Below are 22,173 nucleotides of genomic sequence, written 5' to 3'. Positions count from 1 at the left end.
TAAAAAATAGTTAGGGATACATGAATTCTTAATTATCGCGCAGATGTATAATCTGGAAAGCCAGTGATCTGATTAAGTATTTTAGAATATTTGCAATGATGAGATTAACAGAACTGTTTGTATTTTTCCCTCGTCAAATGAATCATTGAATCTCGGCACACATGAGCATGGAGAAATATAAGAAGATCGTTATATGATAATCATACATTTGCCGGATTACCATGTAAGTGTAATCAATCCTTAGTCTGGTTTCACGGAAGAATAGCGATTAATTTCCCGCTGCAGACCAACTTTGCAAAGGCTGATTTTCTGATGCTTTTTAACTTTGGACAAAACCCAGGTATTAAATAATTTCCTGATTCAATAATCTTCACAAGATTGGCAAGAATGTGGCGCGAATAAATTAAGACCTTTCCGGAGTCATTTTACACGTCAATTACTGAATATAAATCTATTTATCTTCAAAAGAACTCGTACTCGTCTTGGACCATGGGAAAAGTGTAAAGAAAGATTTAGCACACAATTCACACCGTTTTTTCTAAAGAAAACTTTTGTTACCAAGACCTACACGTTTGTAAACCTGTTTACCTTCTCTTCACTCTAATTGGCTCATTTGATGACATTATCTAACGATTAGGACAAGATCAGACCAAAATTGGCATTCAGTTGCGACAGGCTCAAAGGGTGTTTCAAGATTTGTTCTCCAACAAGAGAATACGGCTGTTTTTGAGAATATATTTGATATATTAGTAAAAATAAGGTGACAATGATGAGATGTGTATATTTAGCTGCGGTTGCTGTGGCTGGTTTAGGCATCGTCATAGGTAAGTAAATCTTATACCGTGAGTTAGAAACTTCAATTCATGTTTTTTATGAAACATTATTCATCAACAAAACTTTCGTTTTTGAAACAATTTTAGGCAAATGCTATATCTTTACGCAGCTGTAGATTACATAATTGTATACCGTTTGTTATTACATAATAAGACAAAATAAACATACCTGTCTGGTAGAAATATTCTTAGGAATTATTGCTCTCAACTGTTTCAATTGGTTTTCCTGAGTGCATGTATCATTACACAATGCATAGTAATAAACGCGCGCGCCTAAATGATGCCATATTATACGCATATTATGAAAATGCACGAGTGCCTGTCAAGATTCAAATGCGCATGCGAAATTCCGCAACTGTCAGTAATATGCTTTCTATTTTTCAGTATTTTTGCACCATACCAGGAAATTGTTAGTAATAAGCACTCCGTTCATGCCATTTCTGGATATATGTATACGCAATTTTAAGTATCCTTAGCTAGGTCTGGTAGTCAGACATATCAAAGCCAGTTAATTAATTGCGTCTTATTACTTCTTGATAAACTGATAACCTGTTAGGCTAGCAATGGTATACAGTGAGAGACGAGCGTATCGAACCAATATTTAATTTGTGAATTGTTACGGTCCGCGGGACGCTGATAGATCCCATTTTGATCGTGACGAACGGACTAATAACGTAGGAAGTGATGAATCTAGCCTGGGCTTGATTGTAGAAAAAAGAAGACTCAGAGGATGAACTATGTTTTGAATATGGAATGCGAATTGCCAGAATCGAGATAACTTTTCTTGCGCGACAAACAAAACAAACAAGAAAATCAGCTTTTATGGGATAGAATAGTATTAAAGGCTAAACTACATTTGAAACTTGAAACTGGGCATGACTATACCTGAGTGATGCATTACCTTAGCCCAAAGAATTGTGCTTCGTGCGTGTAAAATAAATCTTATCATATTAACAAAACGTTTTCTAAGATATGAGAACATGCAATTCCGACCACTTAAGATGCATGTTATGTACTCATAATATGCCAATAATTCAATAATTCTTGCTTCAGAAAGATCATGGATGAATAAATGTCATGAAACTCTTTGTCGGGAAATCAAGGCAAGCGAAATTAAGGCAAATTTGTTCTAACTATTATCATTGTATGTTCTGAATAGCAGTTGTTTCCTGTTACTGTGTTAAATATGTTATCCGGTAAGGAATGTTTTGTTTCCTGGATGTGCATTGTCAGCAGATATAATCTGATTAGAAAACAGGGTTTGGTTTCCCTGATCTTATTAAATCTTGTTGACTAAACATGAAGAAAGCTTATTAATATATATTTCTTTGATTAATGTATGTGAAAAGAAAGATAACGATTGGTATAGCAAATTGCTAGGCGAACTTGGTTCACCCAGGTCACCACGGTTTGACAAGTCATAGTCATACTCATTCCCAATTCAAACATTGATTGATTACACGGTTTACGGTAATTATGCTCAAGGGTTTCGTCAAGTTGGCAATCAACCAGGACCATGCAGATATTTAAAACTCTTATAAGTATTTTTTAACTTCCCTTTTGACTAGTTAAGTCGCAGTTAACTCGGAGTGCGTAACTACATTTCAAGTGATTGGACTGAGAGATTTGTTTGGCTAATTTAAATAATTGTCACGAATGATATAGTAATCAAAGAGTCCGCCTCTCCTAGTTTTATTTCATCTCCATACCTACGTATGGAAATTGTTTATTTTATCATAAAGAATAATAATAAGTTGATGGATAACTAAATTCTACTGGGATGACACAACTTAGGTGAGATAGCAATATGGCCGATTAAATGCTTTGCCAAGAGAAAAAATAGATCGAATAACGAGCAATTCGGATTAAATGAATCACATGCAAGGACAGAATTAGAATTGGCCATGCACGCGTGGCTCATCGCATGCCTGGTCCAGAAATAACATATCCATCGCAACGCAGGCCTATGTATTCGAAAGATGATAGAAGATTTCTCAGAAAAGTGAAAATAGAGTCAGAGATTCATTCTGAGAATTCTTTGAATAGAAAATCCTCATGCAAAGAAAAGCCCGTAAGAGGTGAACAAAAAAGAGGAGAACGCTTACTTTGTCTATATACATTTCCGACAAAATTTTCCACCAATTTTTATAACAATGTGTTTATCTGTTTCGTCTATCATCAAGTAAAATCTATGGATATTGGCGAAAGAGCTTGTCCAAGAAATTGATTTATTGTTTATGTAATGGGACTGGATAATTACTGACAACTCTTAGACTTAGTACTTATACATTATAATCTCTCCTTCGCGCGCGGCCCTTTGATAATGCATTTTGCATGAATATGCAATCATTCATACAAGACATTTTAATGAATGAACTCGCATTTTATGCCGTCTAAGACTGACGCCAGAAATTGCATACATATATCGTGGGATTTGCGTATTTTCAAAGAATATTTGTAATTTCAAGAATAAATGAAATTGTCTGGCGATGCATGTTCATGTTGGTGGTAGGTAGCACGTTCATTAATTGCTTACATGGTCATTATTTGTGTTTAAGTTACAAGGAATCGAGGAACGAAACTAGAAAAAGATCCGTATTTGTAGTAATAGAACCCGGAATAACCTGGATTTTGAATACATAAAGGTTTTAGCATTAATACAGTTTTTTAAAAAAATTCGCTCTTTCGGGCTTTGCCTTTGATGATTCCAATTTTTCGTATCCCTGGTTTTTAGCTTCTCTTAATTCGTCTAAATTATAAAAAGCTTCCAAGTGTTTTCATTCCGGTTTTAAAATTCTTTGTTCTCTTAATCCTGGTTAAAGATTATGTTTTTTTTTCCTTCCAACTTATAAAAAGGCCGGGTCGTGCATGCATGAAGCTTGCAATTATATATTTATTCCGGTGATACAGTATCGCGGCTTTTGCAAGGATTCCGGCTTTTCTCCCTGTTTATTCCCTTTCCACTCCTTGACCTCATGATCCTATTCCAGTCGAATAGAAGTTTAAGTGGGATAACAATAGCCTAAAACCAAATGAAATTAAAAAGCATTTTTGTAATTACGGTTCATATACACAGCAGTAAAAAAGCATGCAGCTTATTTTATAATAGTCGGTCATTTAGACGTAATTAAAGTGTAGCTATGTTTTGCAACAAGAGGATTTTTAATATAAGGATTAAGGAATATATGATATAACCAGTTCAATCACACTTTTATTTGTCCCCAATCGTCCGGATTGTGCTTATCGTAGTTTGCAAGTTCATTATCAACAATCTTAATCTGTTGTGCAAGAAATATTTTTGACTATTTGATGATTGCTCACAAAATAACCATTGTACAAACAGACGTTTTTCGAAAAAAAAGAGGACTAAGCGACTGACAGACATGAATTATGGGTTTGCATTAGTCGCTTAATAAACCTTTTTCACGATGACAAATATCTGCATTCCTGGGCATACTTTAATCTTGCGAGCGTAAGACCATCCACGCAACAGCGATTATTCATGTCAGTTTCATAATTGTTTTAAATTCATTCCAAAAAATTTCTTTCAACCTGGTCAGAATTAAACATGTTTAGGCAAATTGAAAACACTCCAAAAATGGCGGATATTTGCGAGCGCGAGAAATGCTAATTAGTCGTTTCCTGAAGTCAAGTCGCGCCAGTTTCTTACTTGGACGGTAGGCCGAACAAGAAGTAGGTTAAATAGTTCTACTTGTTCTACTTGTTCTACTTGTTCTACTTGTTCTACTCTACTAGAAGTAATCAAAGATTAGCCAGTGCATTCGGTTGTCAGATTTCTCATCGTTAAAACACTGCTAGGAATAGCTACGAAGATACGAATGCTTTGATAAGAATCCTCACTCATATTTCAAACACTTCAAAATCAAACTAATCTATACAATTCCTACAACTTCTTAACAGACGACTACGAAAACCCAAATGCCCGGTCCTAAATAACAGCTTGATATCGCAAAATACGGCACATAAAATTAAGACACGCGGCACGGGATCCGGAAGTCGGGGCAAACGAGAAAAACGAAAGCGAGGCAAATGCTAAATAAAAATCTCGAAACGACATGGCATACGCAATAAAAACTCACATATTTCTGTACATATTTAAGTAATCCTAAAATCCACTACGATTTCTTTAGTTGGAAAAACAATAGCAGGACTCTATTCAGTATAATTCTCGATGACATTTCGACTCAGATCAATGTCAAAGTCAGACGAAATATATTTATAGAACTATAGGCGTGCGAACATCTGCTGATACAGAAATGAGATAAAAACTTTAAAGGAAATCTACTGTTTGTCGTGCCAGACAATCATGCCTCTTGTTCCTCTATAAAACACAAGTAACATTAAAATTACTCCACACTTGTACCGCTGCCTGCTTTCCTAAAAGAAGCAACAGTGGAAAAAACTGGCGTCATTTCTCTGTATATATATAGATCATAAGAAGCTCTGGTTTACAAGTGCATTTAGTCTAGTATGACAACGATACCAAAAAACTCGAAATATCTCTATTAAAATATTTGTGTTCTGTTCTGTCTAATCTTGGGTTCAAAATAGAATTAGTCCGTTGTATGCTTTTTCATATACTTCAACGAACCAATCGAACAAAAGTATCTTTTGTGGCCCTGGTAAAAGGAGAATAATGCGTGCAGCCAGTTTACACCACAGTCACTTTATTGGCACGGCTATAGAATTGGTAGCGTGCCCAATATAATTGTATTATTAGTTCTCAGGCTACCAATAGAAAGACCAGGCACGGACTGCTGTGCCACTGTGGCGTCTATAGATTCCAAATTTAGCGTAGGTAATAAAACCCTGGGTACGAGGTTGCATCGCATTCGGTCTGTGTCGACCTTTCTGTGTTTGATCGTTTGTATATGCACGAGTAAGTACTCTAAAAACTGCTGCATGAAAATAGCGCAGTATGACTTTCCGTAATTGCATGCATGAGAAACAATACTGTATCCTTGTAAAATATATGAATGGACTGTCTTGCATTTGAGTCAAGAGTGCACTCTTGTTATATTAAGCATAATTTTGGTTTCTATAATGTAAAATTATATAATCCACTTTATCCTTATTGGAAGGAATGTTGAGCACAATTAGAGAATCCGCCTAAAGATTTTCACTACCTTCTTCCTGCATAAAACATGTATGCATGTATTTTTTCTTCTGATAGCTGACACGACTCTGACAGTTGAAACCAGCAACCCGGAAATCTACGCATATTATGGTTCACAAATAACGATTTCTTGTACATCAACTGGATCACCACAGCCAACGATCACCTGGAGAGCAAGAAGAGAAACATTAGGTAGAAAAAGAAAAACACAGACCAACATATTAATAAAATAGATCAAAACAAAACAAAACAAATTATACAAAACATTTTATACAAATTTTGTTTAGACGAAAAAAGTGGCGCAGTAATTGAATCAACTAATCTGACGTCAACAAAAACTAAAAGTGTCCTAACAATCAAAAGCGTTGTTTGTTTGAGGTGTGCGGTTCAAAAGGAGATAATGACAAAGAGGTATGAATGTCTGGCAAAGAACAAAAATGGTATGGGTCGAAAAAAAATCCTTGTACGTATTGATGGTAAGTATGTTTTCATGATATCACCAATGTCGAATTATTAGATTTTTAACATCAAGATTTCGTACTAAACCAGATTGGCCAAAACACTACTCACTAGTTTTAAAAAATAACATTTCCTTTATGATAGGTTATTAAATATATGCAACTGTAATGTTACGGAATTATGTACCTCGATGACTTGAACTTAGCCCAGTGCTGAACTGGTTAGAGTCAACCACTTTTCTATTGTCCACTGATTTCTATACATTTTATCTGTCAGTAAAACCAATGGCTCCAGTGATTTACACTTCAAAAGTGACCAGCAGCTCGAGTATTTTGGTAAATTGGAGAGCGGTTACGAGAGTACCAAATGGTGTACCTATAGAGTCGTACATTCTGCTTTTTAATGCTGATCATCAGAAAAGTCAACGATCTATCAACGTCACCGCCAAAGAAAATATTACTGCCAATTATGAATATGAGCTAACAGGCTTGAATCAGATAACGGCTTACTCAATTTCTGTATCTGCAAAGAACAGGTATGGAGTCGGAGCAGCCTCAGAACCCGTTATCGAGAAGACGAAAGCCATTGGTAAGGAAAAACAAGTTTAATAGCAGAGTACACAACTGCTATAAATAATTTTTTAAATTGTTTCTGCTGTTAGACCCACAACCTCCAGAGATATCATTGGATGGTCCTGTAACGAATCAAAACATCTCTTTAAAATTTTTCCCTTCGCCATTAAACAAGCAAGAAATTTTGTGAGTATAAAAATAATAAAATATATTTTTGTAATTCAGTTTGATTATTGTGACATAACACTTAATATAGAACAACATCACAAAATCATTGGCCGGCAACGATATTTCCTGCATTGAATTCATGTCGAAAAAATCATGCACGCCTGAAAAAGCTGCTACAATTACGTAAACATATCAATTACAATCAATGTCTGTTTTGCTTCTCGTGCATGTGACGAACGCATAAAAACAATGGATGATTATTTAAGATACATCATTACATATGACTTTTTCTGGCCATAAAGCTTTACAATAAACCAGCGACACCTTTATCGTCCCAAGGCAATGAACACTATCCTTACTGACATTTGTTCAGCTTTCATATTCGTCTCAGACCACTGATCGTGAGGAGGAGGGTGATATTAACTCCAGACAACTCCTAATTCTCAGTACAATTTTGTCTTCATTTTTAGAGCTTATCAGATATTTGTTGAAATGATCAGCGACAAAGTAACGAGTACCCCCATAGCATTACCGAATGTCTATGGCAATAATTCACTGAAAAACAAACATATTTATATAGCAGCACACTTCAATGGAAACGAGTTACCCGGTGAATTTACTCTGGGCGATAATAAGTGGTATGAGTATCACAATAATAAGAAACTGGAGCCTTTAACAAAATATAGAATATACGTAAGAGCTTTGGCCAAAGATTTCAATGACAAGGTAACTCACAAAGATGGAGGTAATAGGATTAAATATTTGAAGCATTTTCGTACATCGTTACAATATGTCATTCCCATAATATTTTGCGTGCTTGATTGAACTATGATTCAGGGAATTATGCAACAAAGTGTTTTCCTGAAAACGCCGAGATTTGCCTTTTTATTACTGTCGTTAGAGTCACTGGAATAATTTCATGTTTCCCACAACGTTTAGGATACAATCATCTACGGAAAACCAAAATTCATTGTGGCTACAACAAGTGAGTGTCACGAATCTGCATGTTCCTGTACAGAGCACTGTATTTTATGCCCTGTATTTTAAAATTTGCGAGTAGGCTTTCAATGAGACGATTGAGAAATCGTATAAATGACAACAGAGAAATATATTTTTCGCTAGAATTACCAGGAGTTCCAAAACTTGCTGTAATCGAGGTATCGAAAAAATGGTTGATATTTGCTTGGAGCGGAGTCAAATCTAAAAAATTTTTTTACAAATTGGTGGTTAAACAAGGAGAAAAAATCATTTTTGATAAAAAAGTGGAAGACGTTCCGTATAAAGTGGAAAATTTGGAGAAAGGAAAAAAGTACAAGGCGTATCTATATGTTTGTACGAAAGCGTCAAAATGTTTTACAGAGCCGGAAGGAATGGAGTTACAAACAGTTGCTCGTGAAGGTAAATTTGCAAAACATCCTTCAAATTTTGTAGTTTATACACTAAGTTAAATTGGAAATGTAGCGAGGACGTTACATTTACAGCTGATTATGGACCTAAATTATGGATATACATTAATCTTTTGTAGGTGAATCATCGATGCAGGTTCTGATTATTATAATTGCTGTTGGGTCAGTTGTTCTGTTAATTATCTTAGTTATGGCAGTTTTCTGTTGTCTGAGAAGAAGAAAAAGACAGAAACAAGGTTTGTCCATGCATTTAAGGATGCACAAAGTAACTGTCTGTTTTATTGGAGTGCCGCAAGATAGTGCATGTCTCAGATCTTTTTATATCAATCTTATAGTATAGCAGCATACATATATAACGATTTCGTAATCAATTTGACGAACCGAAACTCTTATTAGTTATGTAAACCCCTATGTCACTTTCACGTCACAAACACCATGCATGGTGATTATATATGTATCTTACCCCGCATCGTCAGGATTCTTAAAGAAAAGTATGACAACTGAATATGCAGCAGAGCCACATCAATCGAAAAATGGTTCAAGTAGGAAAATAGATGAAGAGAACATCGCCCTGGTTAGTCAAATCATAGTTATCATTTTACCGTCTTATAATATTGAACTATATATGGTGTTTATTAACATTTGACCTGTTGCAATTATCGCTGATTTGTCCATAATTATATTATAATTGACACGTGGATGAAAGATACAGTTGGTCTTCAGTTCAGTTTATGTATCATATGAATGCAAATTAGTATGTCGTGAATTAGATCAGTTACTGTTGGAGGATATTAATATACAAAACCGTCTATCATATCTTAGATCGAAAGAAAAGAAAATGGGGACGCTGTTAACGAGAAGGATTTGAAACCAATTCGAGCAAAACCGTTAAACAGCAACGCAGAATCATCAACCGATCCTTCAACTGAATGGGAGTGTTCTAAAGACCATATTAGCATTATCAAAGAAATTGAACATGATCATTTTGGAAAAACATGCAAAGGTTCGGTAAGGTCCCAAAAAGGTGATAATGAGGATGGATCAGTCATGCTAAGAATATTAAAAGGTAAGTGGTTCAATAAACGAAGAGTTCAGTGGACTTCAGAATAATGCAATTGACGATTCTAATGTAACAGTGCGATACTTTAATATAGTCCAAAGCTACAGTTTTTTTAACGTTGATCTTATTATAATATATAGACGAACCAAGCGAAAGTTTAAAGGCAGAATTTTTATCAATTATTGAAGTGATGAAAAGGCTACCTGTACATGATGGTGTAACTAATTTGCTGGGATGTATTACAAAACATGGTAATCTTTCAAAGCTGAAGTAATTGATTAAGGAAAATATTCTTTCCTAGCAAGGCCAAAAATGTGTTAAAATGTCATTCTATCTTATCGAACGAGATACGAAGTAAAAATCAGTTTGGATTACATACCATTGATATTCTCTATCTAGCTCCCATTAAAACTGAAATAATTTTGCTTTCGTTGACAGATCCGACGACAATAATCATGGAATATGTACCATATGGAGACCTGTTAGGATATATGAGAACAAGTCGTGGACTACATGATGAACATTATAAGGCAGAGAAATCGCGTGTGAATGATTTAGGCTCAGCTGAGCTTATGTCATTTGCCGAGCAAATAGCATCAGCAATGGCACATTTAGAACGTCACAAAGTGAGTAACCCTATTTCTTTATATAGATCGTAATCTCCAAATAAATCACACAACACCATACCATACCATGTGTTGAAATTTACATATCTGTAGGTTACGCATGGTGATCTGGCAGCCAGAAATGTTTTGGTAGGGCGGCAAGGTCTTTGTAAACTAACAAGAATCGGTGAACATCCAATGGTCTTTGACAAAGATACTTATGCTACTAGGAGAAAGGTATGAGGAATAACCAAAAGGAATGACACCGTGGATAAGATCCTGTTAAAGTTCTTTATCATTTAGACAGTATACTATTATTACTATACCAAAACCAACTCGGTCTAAAAAATCAATATGGCAGTACAAAAACTTGACGTGCTTTATCAATAACATTAATTCAAACTATCATGGATTCATGGGTTTCAATTGTTTGTAAAGAGTTCTACTTAACCTGTCAATTGCTTCCAAAGCGATTATTCTCTAAATAATCCAATATGAATAATTTGGTAATTGAAGGATCGTCTGTTAGTGAAGTGGGCTGCTATTGAAGTTGTGATGGATAAAGTGAGAACAACTCAAAGTGATGTGTAAGTATTTTTTTGTTGCTTTGAAAAGTTCGAATTAAAAAATGTATAATCGAATTTCCATTGTTATAAAGGTGGAGTTATGGAATACTTTTGTATGAAATTGCTACAGTGGGTATGTTTTTGCAGTTCTTGTCATTAAATTTCAATCCCTGACGTATTCCTAATTCCTATTCTGTCATTAATGTTCGTCTTGTGAAGGTGGCTCTCCATATGTTGGGAAAGATGAACATTGGTTACTAGATATGCTAAAAGAGGATTATCGAATGCCTTGTCCTGACCATGTCAGTGAAGCTTTGTAAGTATATATAAATTAGCTAAATTTCTTTATGAGTACTGCATATTGCTACGAAACTAAATCGTATTAAAGATACCTATATATACTATATTTCCGCGTATAACATTTGTGTCGCTGAAACCTAATTTGTTTATGCTCGAGGTTTCAAATGAGCACGAGGTTTCAAGTGTTCATAATGTCAATTCATCATCAGGTATTGCCTAATACCCGAATTATATAAAGCATACGACGATACGCTAATGTTTAATTCAACGTCCCACAATTCAGTTTGGGTTCGTGCCTGTCATAGAGCATGACGGTTTCTTCCTATCATAAATATGACGAGCAATAATTCGATTGAAAGCTGTGGTGATATTTTTATCGGCAAATATAAGTCGAAAAAAAAAATTTTAAACAAACTCTTTTCTTGACTTAAGTTGGCTATACATATTTATGACAAATTTGACAAATCGAGCTTTTTCTCCTTATGCATATATTGCTCAAAGATAATTCGAAAGCAAAATCCTCGCTATCTATCTTGCTGACAAAAATTTGCGCTAATTTACACTTAAGTAAAGCTTTTATAGTTTATCTCACTTCATTTGTCTTACAGATATTCAGTAATGTTAGATTGTTGGAAAAACGATCCTAGCGAGCGACCAGATTTTGAAAAGTTGGTGAAAGTTATGAGAACCTTGACACTAATGAACAAACACCAGGTAGGCTTTAGTCTATATTACAATTACACAGATTGTAATTTTAAAATTAAAAAACATCATTTTATAGGAGAAAAAACTTCCAAAATGCACAACACTTCAGCAAAAACATTGAAACCAACTTCTCCACTACTTCCCCTTTTAATTTATCTACATTATTTACCATCTTCAAGTGCAATTTAACTATAAAGATATTTGTTTAGGATCATATAAATATTGCAAAGTACGATGGTGAGCTGTTTTCAAAACTGGATGATGACAAATGCTGAGTTGCGGTTATCAAAACGCAGAATCAATGACGCGTGGGTTTATCCACGCTACGCCACGGCGACCATATACTTGTCAGCACGAGTCTGGTTGGGAATACTAAAGATATACCTCGTGCTCGGGATTATTTCGTGAAATTTAACTTAAAGAAATTATACTGAGGCTAATTAAATCTGATTGGAGGGCATCTTTTTATACATTGAAAGACGCATGGATTCTCTTACGACAAGGTTCTCTTTCGTTCCATATTTTTTGTTTATATCTAAAGGCCATGTACACGCTGCAATTTTTCTTGCAACTTGTAATGCACTTCTACGTTTAAGAGATGTAAATTAGTGAAGAGTCTGGTGTAAGAAACGCCATGGACTGGCCATGGAATGTATGAATAACAAAAGTTTGGTTGTTGCCAAATTTACATCTCTCAAAAGAAGAATTGCATTGCAAGTTGCAGGAAAAATCGCACCGTGTAACAAGGCCTTAAGGGAATAACCATAATTTTCAAATAGTGTGTTAAGAACTAATGACTTACTTACAAATAGTAGTGCTAATTATGGACTACCGTAAACCTAAACCCAAATACCGAGCTAAATACTATGTATTTTACCAAAAGTAAAATTGTGCATAAACTTGCATTTTAAGGACGCGCAGGCCTCGGTCAGCTGTATAGATCATCTAAAGATACGTTTGCACAAAGATTTGTCTGACGTTTGTCGTATTTTTTCCACTGAGACTGATTATATCATTAATGCATCTGAATGACGGTCTGACAAACTGAGAGGAAACGTACCTTTAGGCCATTTTAGCTAGGAAAACGTATATATTATTGGTTAACATATGTTGGTAACAGTACTTAGAGAAACCTCATGGTAGCTGTGCATTGGTGATAGGCAAAATTGCAGTTGTAATGTATAAAAATAGGATTATTAAGGAGATTGACTATGCTGTTTCAGGAATTTGAAATTTGTATGCTTTCTATTCTTCATTTGTCACGTTGTTTTGAAATCTTATTTTAAACCAATGAACGTCCAAACGTCCGACTCCAATTGTGTTGGATCTAATTGTCAGATTGTGTATCCGATTATAATACTTTGGATCCAACACAAACTTGCGACAAAACTGGACTGATTGCGTGAACAGATCCAGGTGCGGATCCTGCATTTTGGCTGATTGATGCGATGTTTTGAACCTACTGGATGCGTCTCATCTTTTTATATTTTATATTAAGTATTTGTGCAATTCGCTTATTTTGCTCAATCGTTCTATTTAATTCTGAAAGTAAGAAAAAAGGTATTCGAAAAAAATTAAATTAAAAACCTCTATAAATTTCTATAAATATAGGAATAACGAACTGAGGGGTCGCAACACTCCTCCAATCCCCCCCCCCCTTCCGTACAGGCCTAAGCCGTACTCGTTGCAGCCGGTATAGTCGTAATGATATAAATACTGTGCTTAAGAGGAAGCGTCCCTACTTTTTCGCGGCGAATTTTTTCGCTAACCAATCCCATCACCAGATTTCAGTTATCGCGTCGCGCACTCAGTGGTCGCGCAAATAAATTCGCCTAATTCATCACATAGCAACAGTTGTTGTGCTTGGCAACAAGCCTTAGCAACAAGAAGCTTTAATGGAAACCAAAGGACGTAAAAAGAAAACTGATAAATATTTCAAAATAGACGTTAGAATTAAGAGAAATTAAAAGCATGAGTGGGCTACCGCGTGACATTTTAAAATGGATTCAAAGTTTAGACCTTAGTCACCCTGTAAGGAATAGTAAAAGGTACGTTTAGTCAAATAATTATATTCAGCACAAAGAAGTGCCCAGATATGACTTACGAAATCAATTATTGACATTGTCTGGCAAATGTAGCTCTAATCCCAGAAAGTAAAATATAAGGATATGTAAAAATACATACATTTTGTTTGTTTCCTTGACTTTATGCCGGCAAGCTTAAAATTATACAGCCTGAATTTAGTGAATGTCATATATGCAAGCATTTTATACTTTGATCATGGCTGTAGCTAGAACCTAATTGGAGACTCATATACACTCATATATTTGTCTAATGCCCGTCTAACTTCTTTTGAATGCTATTGTTCCTTCGATATGAAAACATGAATATATGAATATAATCACCCCTGCTGTATTTTGTCTGCAACATTTGCCAACAATATATTTGTAACAAATTGAAAGGAAATTAATTGGATGCAAACTCAAGTATCATTCTTATTCTTCTCTTTAAAGAGATTTTTCAAATGGGTACCTTGTAGCTGAAATTTTTTCTTGGTATTACCCTCAAGAAGTTACTATGCATTCTTATGCAAATGGTACATCTTTGGAAGCCAAAGTTGGCAATTGGTCACAGCTAACAAGGGTGGGGTATTTAAAAATACAAAGTTATTTGAAGATTGTCATATCATTCAAATTAAGATGAGAAGTAATTACTGTATAATGTGGACTTGAATAATAAATCTACAGTTTTTGTACCTTAAGTCCGCAGCACACGTGAGCTATTAGCTGAGCTAAAGACCATGCGTGGCTGTTAGCTCAGGAAGTTACTGTTGTGTGCGGATGGTTTATGGACTGAGCTAACTGAATTGCGAGCTCTTAGATCAGCTGATAGCTCTTGTGTGCGGTGAGCTTTAGTCTTTCTAGACTAAGGTGCATAATGCCTTAATTAAATAGCATCAGATATTTTCTGATATTTATTTGAAAATGTGAGTAAATTTACATTGATAGATGCCCTTGCATATAGACCTTTATAAAGACGTTTAGTTGAAAACTAATGTACATTTGCCCTGTGGCAATCTCATTGCCTGCAAACCAGGGGTGGATCCAGCGCTAGTGCACAAATTTGCATTACAAAACAAAGTGGTTATTTTTAGCAGTTTTCTTGTGTCATGCAAATTAGTGCACTAGCTAGTGCTGGATCCACCCCTGCTGCAAGCTATGTCATATAGCACAGTCTATAATACCTTTAGCTGCTATAAATACTTTGAGTTTTGCTCATTGGCATATTTTAATTATTGCTTTCCTATACTTGACATCAATTATAATGAACATAAATTAATGAATATCAACCCCCTCCCCAATTAGGCATCCTCCACAGTCCCTGCCTTCGTTTGATACACCAGTGGTTTTATAACACCACAGTCCACAGTGCAATAGCAACCTCGTACCCAGGGTCTTTACTCTACTCGTGGGCTCCCCACGAGTAGAGTGAAGACCCTGGGTATGAGGTTGAATGCAATAATTCAATGGCTGTGCAGGGGGATAGTACACAGTAACCTATGCAACAACAGTACATTTCATTCTAACTATAACTTTATACTCACTGCATGTTTTCATTATACTTCTACCATATCACCTACCACAAGTTAAACTTTTAAACCATTAATATGGTCACTGCCAGTGGCTAATAAATCTAAAGGTTACAAAGAGAGAATCCTGAATATATAGCCTGTTATAAATACAGTGATTTTTAATTTAGTTTTTTCAGAAACAGTCATTTGACATACCCAAAGAACTTGTTGATGGCGTTATTCACTGTAAGCCAGGTGCTGCACAGTTATTCGTCCAAATTATTTATTCACTTCTTACTAATAGAAGGTAAGCTATTATACATAATTCCTAATATTCAGCTATTATCAACCGATTTTATACTGCTGCGTTACGGCGTTAGAAATATTTATCAAAGACCTTAACGCTGATAATGTCCGCGAGTAGACAATAGTTACAGTGATTGATGAACTAGTGTCTCCGCTGTCCCAGATTTTTTTTAACCACCTGGTCGACCGAAGCACACCAAAGTTACAGTCGAGGACTGGTGATAGTGATATTGACGATGTTCATGGGGATGTTTTGGGGAGGATTTTTTTTCTCATTTACGTTTTTTGCAACCTTGTCAACCTTATTATCACCAGTCTTCTACTGCAACTTCGGAAACTGGTTAATTCCGCGTACTAATTCCAGCATTAGTAAAATCCACTGGTTAAACCTCATGTCATTTTAACGTCGTCTTGCGCCGTCAGTTTCTAATTGCTAAAAAACGTAGATTCTCGCGTTGTTCACATTGTTGTGACAATTGTTGTAAAAATTAGTTCCTTCCCATATGAGAACTAAGATACCGTATGTGCTAGATGAGGGTTTACTATGAAAGCATTACAGTGTCTGTAATCTGTAGTGTCTGATTAATTATCATTATTATCCTCTCAATTTTAGTTTGAAAACAGTTCAAGCAAATGACGTTGATTTTACAGATTTTAGTTACCAGAATACACTTCCTTTGCACGCTCGCTCGACAGCGTCTCAGGTGTTGTATGAAAAAATATTTTAAATGTGTATTCTCATTAGTGTACAACTTATTATATTCGACACAAATACAACTACATTTTAAATATTTTGTATTGTGTACTCGGCAACTCTTTCATTTAATTTTTATAGTCAGTGAAGAATAATATTTCCAACTCTGAACTTTGTACAGAACCTGATAAAATTACATGTACCCAAAAGGTAAAATATACTAAAATTGCATTTCACTTTAGAAAAGTTTAACTTCTCATTGCATGCTGCTGTGATCCACCTGTAAATTACTTGAGTCGAGTCATGTGTATCTTTTATAACTATGGAGAGAAATTTGTTATATGAACGCTGCATGACCCTGCCGACAAAATTCAATATTGATTATACTTATAGGCTGAACTGATTATCAATAAACACGTTGAACGTCGGAAGCAAGAGCGAATGGGTGATCCTGGTATATTGAAATTTGTATTACTGCCGGGTTCTTTGCTTTGGTTACATTATAGTGGATTGATATTGACGTTTTTATATTCCAAAAATTTAGGAAGATACGGCATAAAACCATCACTAGGAGAACGAAGCATAAGAAAACCACCAACCTTCGATACTGCTCAAAGTTACCAGACTAATGCTACTGATGAAACTTCCCAGAATTTCGAGAGATTACAACTAACAACAGCAGAAACTGAAGGTTCGTATTTAAAGCAATAATTTCATATTATTTAACCATATTTCTGTTTCATAGTTCTATCGTTTCGACCGTTATTTCATGAAGTAACCAAATGCGAGAACATGCAGTTCTTCGTAAGTTTTGGAATGTAGTTCGTAAAGAGATTTTTTTGTAATATTAGAAATCCTCAGAGATATGAAATTTCCTTAAAACTCGTTATTCACCCAGGCACATTTAATTTCTGTACTCCCTATATTTACCTAGGCGTATCAACACTTCAACCCGACCAGTTACAAGAACTAAATGTTGAACAACATGAAAAACATTTTCCACAATTCTCTGGAATGAACAGCTCTACAGCAACCAACGCAGGAATCTATTCATATTAATTAGAAATTATGCCCGCATGCATTACCGGCTGTATTAATGCTTTCCAAAATAAACTATAATATAGCCTCTATAACAAAACAATATATGTTGCATTCGAAAATAAACAAATACTATCGGACCGTGATATAGCACATGCAAATGTCACGTCATATTGTAAATTCAGAAGAGACATGTGGGGCTTTTATTTTTGGGGAAGCATTGTTATTTGTTTTTCACCATTCTGTGTCAAACTCAAGTAACACCCAATGCATGAATTAACATTTTATTTGTAAACATCGCCGACGTATTCTTTGTGTTTGACCAGGTCGGATTGATCAACCCAAAGCTAGCGAGAAACGAGCTTGGTCCCTAATACTTACAGATGTTTCATTAAAATCTTACTGTTTAATTCAACTCCGTCAACAATGTTAATTAGTCGTACCGGTGTTTGTCGTTGTTGCCACAGCCGGTGCCATATTTGATATAAAGCGAATAAACGAAAATATTATATTACGAATAAAATTCGGACATCTTTCATGCATCGCTAAATGTTGAAAAACCAAACGAAATTCACCAAATAACATTCTGAAAAAAATAATAAATTTTTATCAAAATCGAAACTCATCCCAAGTAATAAATAATATACAATCGTTACATCACTCTTGCATAAAATACGCTTGTACTTCTACCGCCGCATGTTTTTTCTACATGCATTTTCAACTTGCTCAGGTATATTGACCAAATGCATATGTAATGTAATATATTGTAATATGTAATATATTGTAATTACATGTAATATATTGTGCTGAATACATGTTCAGGTAACAGGTGTTCTTAGTTACCAGATTATATGCACCAGCACCTTGTCCTGAAGTCGAGTGAGTGCAGTTACCAGGGTAGATGATAGATCTCTATCATGAGAATCCCTGGTAATTCCGACTGCATTGTGGTTGCATTTCGTTTGCATTCATTCTACTCCAGGACAAGGTGCAGGTGTATATACGTATAATAGCCTAACATCCCAAGGAAAGCATTCGTGATCCCCTCTGCATGCTAGCCCTTACACATGCCCCAATACTATATACGCGATCTTGCTCAGTTATATAGCGACAATTTATTCTTATTAGATGTGTAAGCTCTTATTATACGAATGCAGTATATGATTGAATATATCATATGGGATGCAATTGTAAACATTTGTAAATATTTTTAAAACATGTTCAATGTTCATTGATTCAAACTGAGTTTGCAATTTTGATGATATATATATTTTGATACCTTGAATATGGGTTCCTCCTCGAGGCGTATCGAAATGTCAAAAATTTATAATAGACGAACGGCAGTAACAGACCAGCAACGCCACTGTATAAAAAACAAAAAAAAATGGTCGGACGCATGAAAAAGATTCAAAACTTCTTAATTTTGTGCACTCGATGCCGATGACATGCACAGTTCACCTACATCTACATTATTATAGTATGTAAGAAATATGCCTGCGACTAATTAACGCATAATAGAAATTGTTTGCAAAACTTGGGAAGTTGAACCTCGTCTCTTCGTGTTTGCTTCTGGTGTCTGGGGCGTCTCGTTAGACCCTTATAGGTTTACTATTCTTAAATCCTTGACTGCATTTCTAGCGTTGTCTAACGCACACTTATTCGGGCATCCTTCAGTGCTCAGCTGGTAAAAGGCAAAAGAAGCAGCTGCACTTATTGCCTTTTCAGCCTTCCTCTCGTAATCTCTTGAATCATCGACTTTTGAACTTTTCTGATTGCTCTTACCTTATTACTAAAACGACTGTTAATGGCATTAGCATAATCTCCGTCGATGCAATAAAACGCAACAATGCAATTTGATTGCCTTGAAGTTTTTCAACACCTTTTCTTATCCAACTACAGAACATTAAGAGACGTTTTGATATACATCAATACTGATTTGCTATAGCAAATATAGATATATATATTTTTTCCAAATAAAAATGGTTTCACGCATTCAAAACAATTCAAGTGCAGTAATTACCTGACAAGTGCCATCCCAAATACCCCAGCTGTACCTAAAACCTTTTTGGAAAAGAAAAGTTAAAAGAGTGTGGATGCATGATAGGATTCTCATGTATAATTTAATAAAGCACACAGGGATTTGAACATTACAGATTTGCATGACCAGATCGCATAAAACGCAACTTCTTTCTCGACCAAATCTAGAACATTTTTACTGCGTAAAAATGGGCAACCCCTAAATTTCGTGTATTATTATAATTAATATCCAGGCATGTTTTAACATAACTTACATCAAGTAACTTCTTACTAAATGACGAGGTATGAAGTAGAGCAAACACCCCCAACGGAATTAAGGCAGCTTTTTTCAAGTTGTTAAAGAAAACACGTCCGTTTGCACGTGTGCATTTATCTATAAACATGCATGTGAATCCAGTAATAAGCATACTTTTTCTGCAAACAACTTCATAACACAGACTTTTTCAGTTATTGTAAAGATCTGCAAGACTTGGTAGTTGGTACACCACAAACATCATCGCAAATTACATGCACGCATGTTAGTAGGGCAAATCCTGAAGATTTCGTATCATACTGTATTTTCTGGGGTCAGTTTTATACATTCTGAATGAATAAAGCATGAAAAGGATACGAGTAAGAGGGTAGGCACAATAAAGAAACATCAAACTATATATAAGGTAGTGACAACTATCTTCTAACAATAGTTGACCAAGATATTCTCTTGTGAAACGAAAATTCTAAAGTAACAGAAATGATTAAATGATTAGTGCACAAAGTATACATGTGGATAGCAAAACAAAAATACAATAACTTGAACAAATATGTTCTCAGAAAATCAGTAAAAGTTATTTTCTGTGGTTGAAGTCATGTAGGATACACTTTAGGGGTATGTTGAGGACACAAAATTATTTTTAATTTTTATGGTAAAAAATTAGATGAATACCAAAGGTGTTTGCTATGATAATGAGGCTATGTTTATATGTGATATGGGACTGGAACACCAGAATAATATAGTATTAAACATATAGTCATTTACCCAAATGACCCTAGTCTGAAAAAGCTGACTAGAAGTTAACATGCAGGGGGCGATTGTTCAAAAGGTGTAAACTTAGCTTAAACGGTGGAAAGGCCAAAGTTTAAAAATACTCTCCTATGTCTTGTGAATGACTGAACCTACATTTTTTGCATTAAATATGCACTTCCATTGAAAATTAAACTATTTACATCGAAATATTTCAGTCTAATTGTTCAATAAATAGATAATTTTGTGTTTCATTTTGAACTCATCCACCATTTAAGCTAAGCGCCTTTCAAACAACCGGCCCAAGAATATTTAATAGTCCTTTGTAACCAACCGGTAACCGTTGATGAAGTCGCAATGCGGAAACAGCTGCATTGCATATAAGAGCTCTTCTATAGCATGAGTAACTTGAAAACGGACTGAAAAACAAAAAGAAAACAAGAAGTTTACATGCAGAATGTGATAACCCTTTGCCGCCAACCAGTATTTATAAACAACTCTATAGCATATATTTAAAGATAGATATATATAGAATATATACCTTATTAGGGGTATCAAATACCATATGACATTCACAACTGTGCATATTCTTGTTATCCATAATAAAGAATCAATTTTACTTTCAATGATGAACGTCTAAAAATGTAGTATTACGGAAAAATGTTACATTGGTCTAGACAAGTAATAGACAAATATACTTAAGATGTAAACTTTTAACAAATCCTATAACCTGAACATTGATTTATTAACTTCACAAGTGCACAGACACTTGTAATGAAGCAATCCCTGGTAAGGCCAGTATACAGGTACAAATGGCTATTAATTTTTCCACATTCTGAATGGTCAAGATTTCCCATCTCTGAGGTTTAATATAGTCCCTGGTCTTTGACTATGGCTTTTTGCATTGAAATTGCTACTTTCTACCAAAGTAATGGAGTAAAACTCGCTATAAGAAGGTATAAACATTAATAACTTAAGGTTAATAACTTTTGCTTTAGAAATCCAATCATGAACATGTTTATATTATTGATACTAGGGTCGGAATAGGTCTTATTGTTCCATCGTTGAATAGGTCTTATTGGTCTTTTTTCTCCTGATGTTAAAGTTAGCTTGTATCAATGTAACCACATTTTTAATTAAGCAAGCTAGAACCGATAATATGCCTATCGATACTTCAGTCCTTCCTATTATTGTATTTATGTTGTTTACTGTATATTTCAAGACCTTTATAGTTTATACTATAAATATAACTAAATTCTACATTGAGACCTCTACTACCTTGACAGCACCCCAGTTTGAACGTGACGGTGTCTGTTGATTTTCACGTGCATTCTCCTCTTGCGCTTCCATTTACAATTTCTCCACAAAAAACTGAAAGTTGGAAATTATTTTAAAACTATTAAAAGCAGTCTAAGCTGTGAAGTATTTAGTTTCTGGACCCGAACACCTGCAAAATTTTTTGCGATACTTCATTTACGGACAATTGAATTGACACTCGAATTAACATTATAAAATAAACGCATATACTGGAAAAATTCAATTTCTTGCCGGGTTCTGGTATTTTCCTTAGGGCATATTTACATTGCGCGTTCTTTCATGCACGTTTAAGTTTAAAACCAAGCTAAACGCAATAATTCATTCACACAACTAAACCTTAAAGCAGCAACAACAGTTAATTAAGGTATTTGTTGTGTTGCGAAACTTTGCCGCTGAGAA

The 22,173-nt window shown here is 35.0% G+C and overlaps 3 protein-coding genes across 4 annotated transcripts; 2 read left to right on the top strand and 1 right to left on the bottom strand.

The window, feature by feature from the left end:
* Positions 1-465: 465 nt before the first annotated feature.
* On the top strand, positions 466-13,414 carry LOC114530690 (angiopoietin-1 receptor-like). The gene is made up of 19 exons (XM_028552301.1): positions 466-824; positions 6,028-6,162; positions 6,258-6,446; positions 6,706-7,017; positions 7,091-7,187; positions 7,640-7,895; positions 8,109-8,154; positions 8,292-8,567; positions 8,695-8,811; positions 9,052-9,149; positions 9,398-9,641; positions 9,776-9,886; positions 10,074-10,261; positions 10,355-10,477; positions 10,757-10,827; positions 10,899-10,939; positions 11,026-11,122; positions 11,715-11,820; positions 12,021-13,414. The coding sequence occupies exons 1-19, from the start codon at positions 767-769 to the stop codon at positions 12,084-12,086; spliced, it is 2,631 nt and encodes an 876-aa protein (XP_028408102.1). The 5' UTR covers positions 466-766; the 3' UTR covers positions 12,087-13,414.
* A 112-nt stretch (positions 13,415-13,526) lies between these two features.
* LOC114527218 (spermatogenesis-associated protein 4-like) lies at positions 13,527-17,473 on the top strand. 2 transcript variants are annotated; one of them, XM_028548874.1, is made up of 8 exons: positions 13,527-13,859; positions 14,325-14,454; positions 15,571-15,637; positions 16,340-16,392; positions 16,524-16,592; positions 16,776-16,836; positions 16,927-17,073; positions 17,317-17,473. In XM_028548874.1, the coding sequence occupies exons 1-8, from the start codon at positions 13,783-13,785 to the stop codon at positions 17,439-17,441; spliced, it is 729 nt and encodes a 242-aa protein (XP_028404675.1). In that variant the 5' UTR covers positions 13,527-13,782; the 3' UTR covers positions 17,442-17,473. The 2 variants fall into 2 exon arrangements, with proteins under 2 accessions (XP_028404675.1, XP_028404669.1); XM_028548868.1 differs by having other exon boundaries at positions 13,529-13,859; positions 15,571-15,689; positions 16,302-16,392.
* Positions 17,474-17,830: 357 nt separating this feature from the next.
* On the bottom strand, positions 17,831-21,896 carry LOC114527208 (transmembrane protein 33-like). The gene is made up of 9 exons (XM_028548856.1): positions 21,736-21,896; positions 20,999-21,093; positions 20,792-20,876; positions 20,068-20,173; positions 19,712-19,779; positions 19,441-19,481; positions 19,203-19,313; positions 18,700-18,783; positions 17,831-18,006 (listed from the first exon to the last, which is right to left on the bottom strand). The coding sequence occupies exons 1-9, from the start codon at positions 21,805-21,807 to the stop codon at positions 17,850-17,852; spliced, it is 819 nt and encodes a 272-aa protein (XP_028404657.1). The 5' UTR covers positions 21,808-21,896; the 3' UTR covers positions 17,831-17,849.
* Positions 21,897-22,173: the final 277 nt, after the last annotated feature.

The sequence above is a fragment of the Dendronephthya gigantea genome, unplaced genomic scaffold, assembly GCF_004324835.1.
Source record: "Dendronephthya gigantea isolate DGI-Jeju-01 unplaced genomic scaffold, DenGig_1.0 000001F, whole genome shotgun sequence".
Taxonomy (NCBI): domain Eukaryota; kingdom Metazoa; phylum Cnidaria; class Anthozoa; order Malacalcyonacea; family Nephtheidae; genus Dendronephthya; species Dendronephthya gigantea.
Note: the sequence above shows the minus strand (reverse complement) of the source record. Positions and strands in the feature narration are given on the sequence as shown.

Coding starts and splice junctions, on each gene's coding strand:
- LOC114530690 (XM_028552301.1), top strand. CDS start 767: ATGATGAGATGTGTATATTTAGCTGCGGTTGCTGTGGCTGGTTTAGGC. Junction 6,447..6,705: donor AATCCTTGTACGTATTGATG/GTAAGTATGTTT, acceptor TTTATCTGTCAG/TAAAACCAATGGCTCCAGTG. Junction 7,896..8,108: donor CCAAAGATTTCAATGACAAG/GTAACTCACAAA, acceptor CACAACGTTTAG/GATACAATCATCTACGGAAA.
- LOC114527218 (XM_028548868.1), top strand. CDS start 13,783: ATGAGTGGGCTACCGCGTGACATTTTAAAATGGATTCAAAGTTTAGAC. Junction 14,455..15,570: donor ATTGGTCACAGCTAACAAGG/GTGGGGTATTTA, acceptor TTTTTAATTTAG/TTTTTTCAGAAACAGTCATT. Junction 15,690..16,301: donor TCACTTCTTACTAATAGAAG/GTAAGCTATTAT, acceptor TCTCAATTTTAG/TTTGAAAACAGTTCAAGCAA.
- LOC114527208 (XM_028548856.1), bottom strand. CDS start 21,807: ATGGAAGCGCAAGAGGAGAATGCACGTGAAAATCAACAGACACCGTCA. Junction 20,174..20,791: donor GACTTCATCAACGGTTACCG/GTTGGTTACAAA, acceptor CTGTTACTTTAG/AATTTTCGTTTCACAAGAGA. Junction 19,314..19,440: donor TTTGGGATGGCACTTGTCAG/GTAATTACTGCA, acceptor AATGTTCTGTAG/TTGGATAAGAAAAGGTGTTG.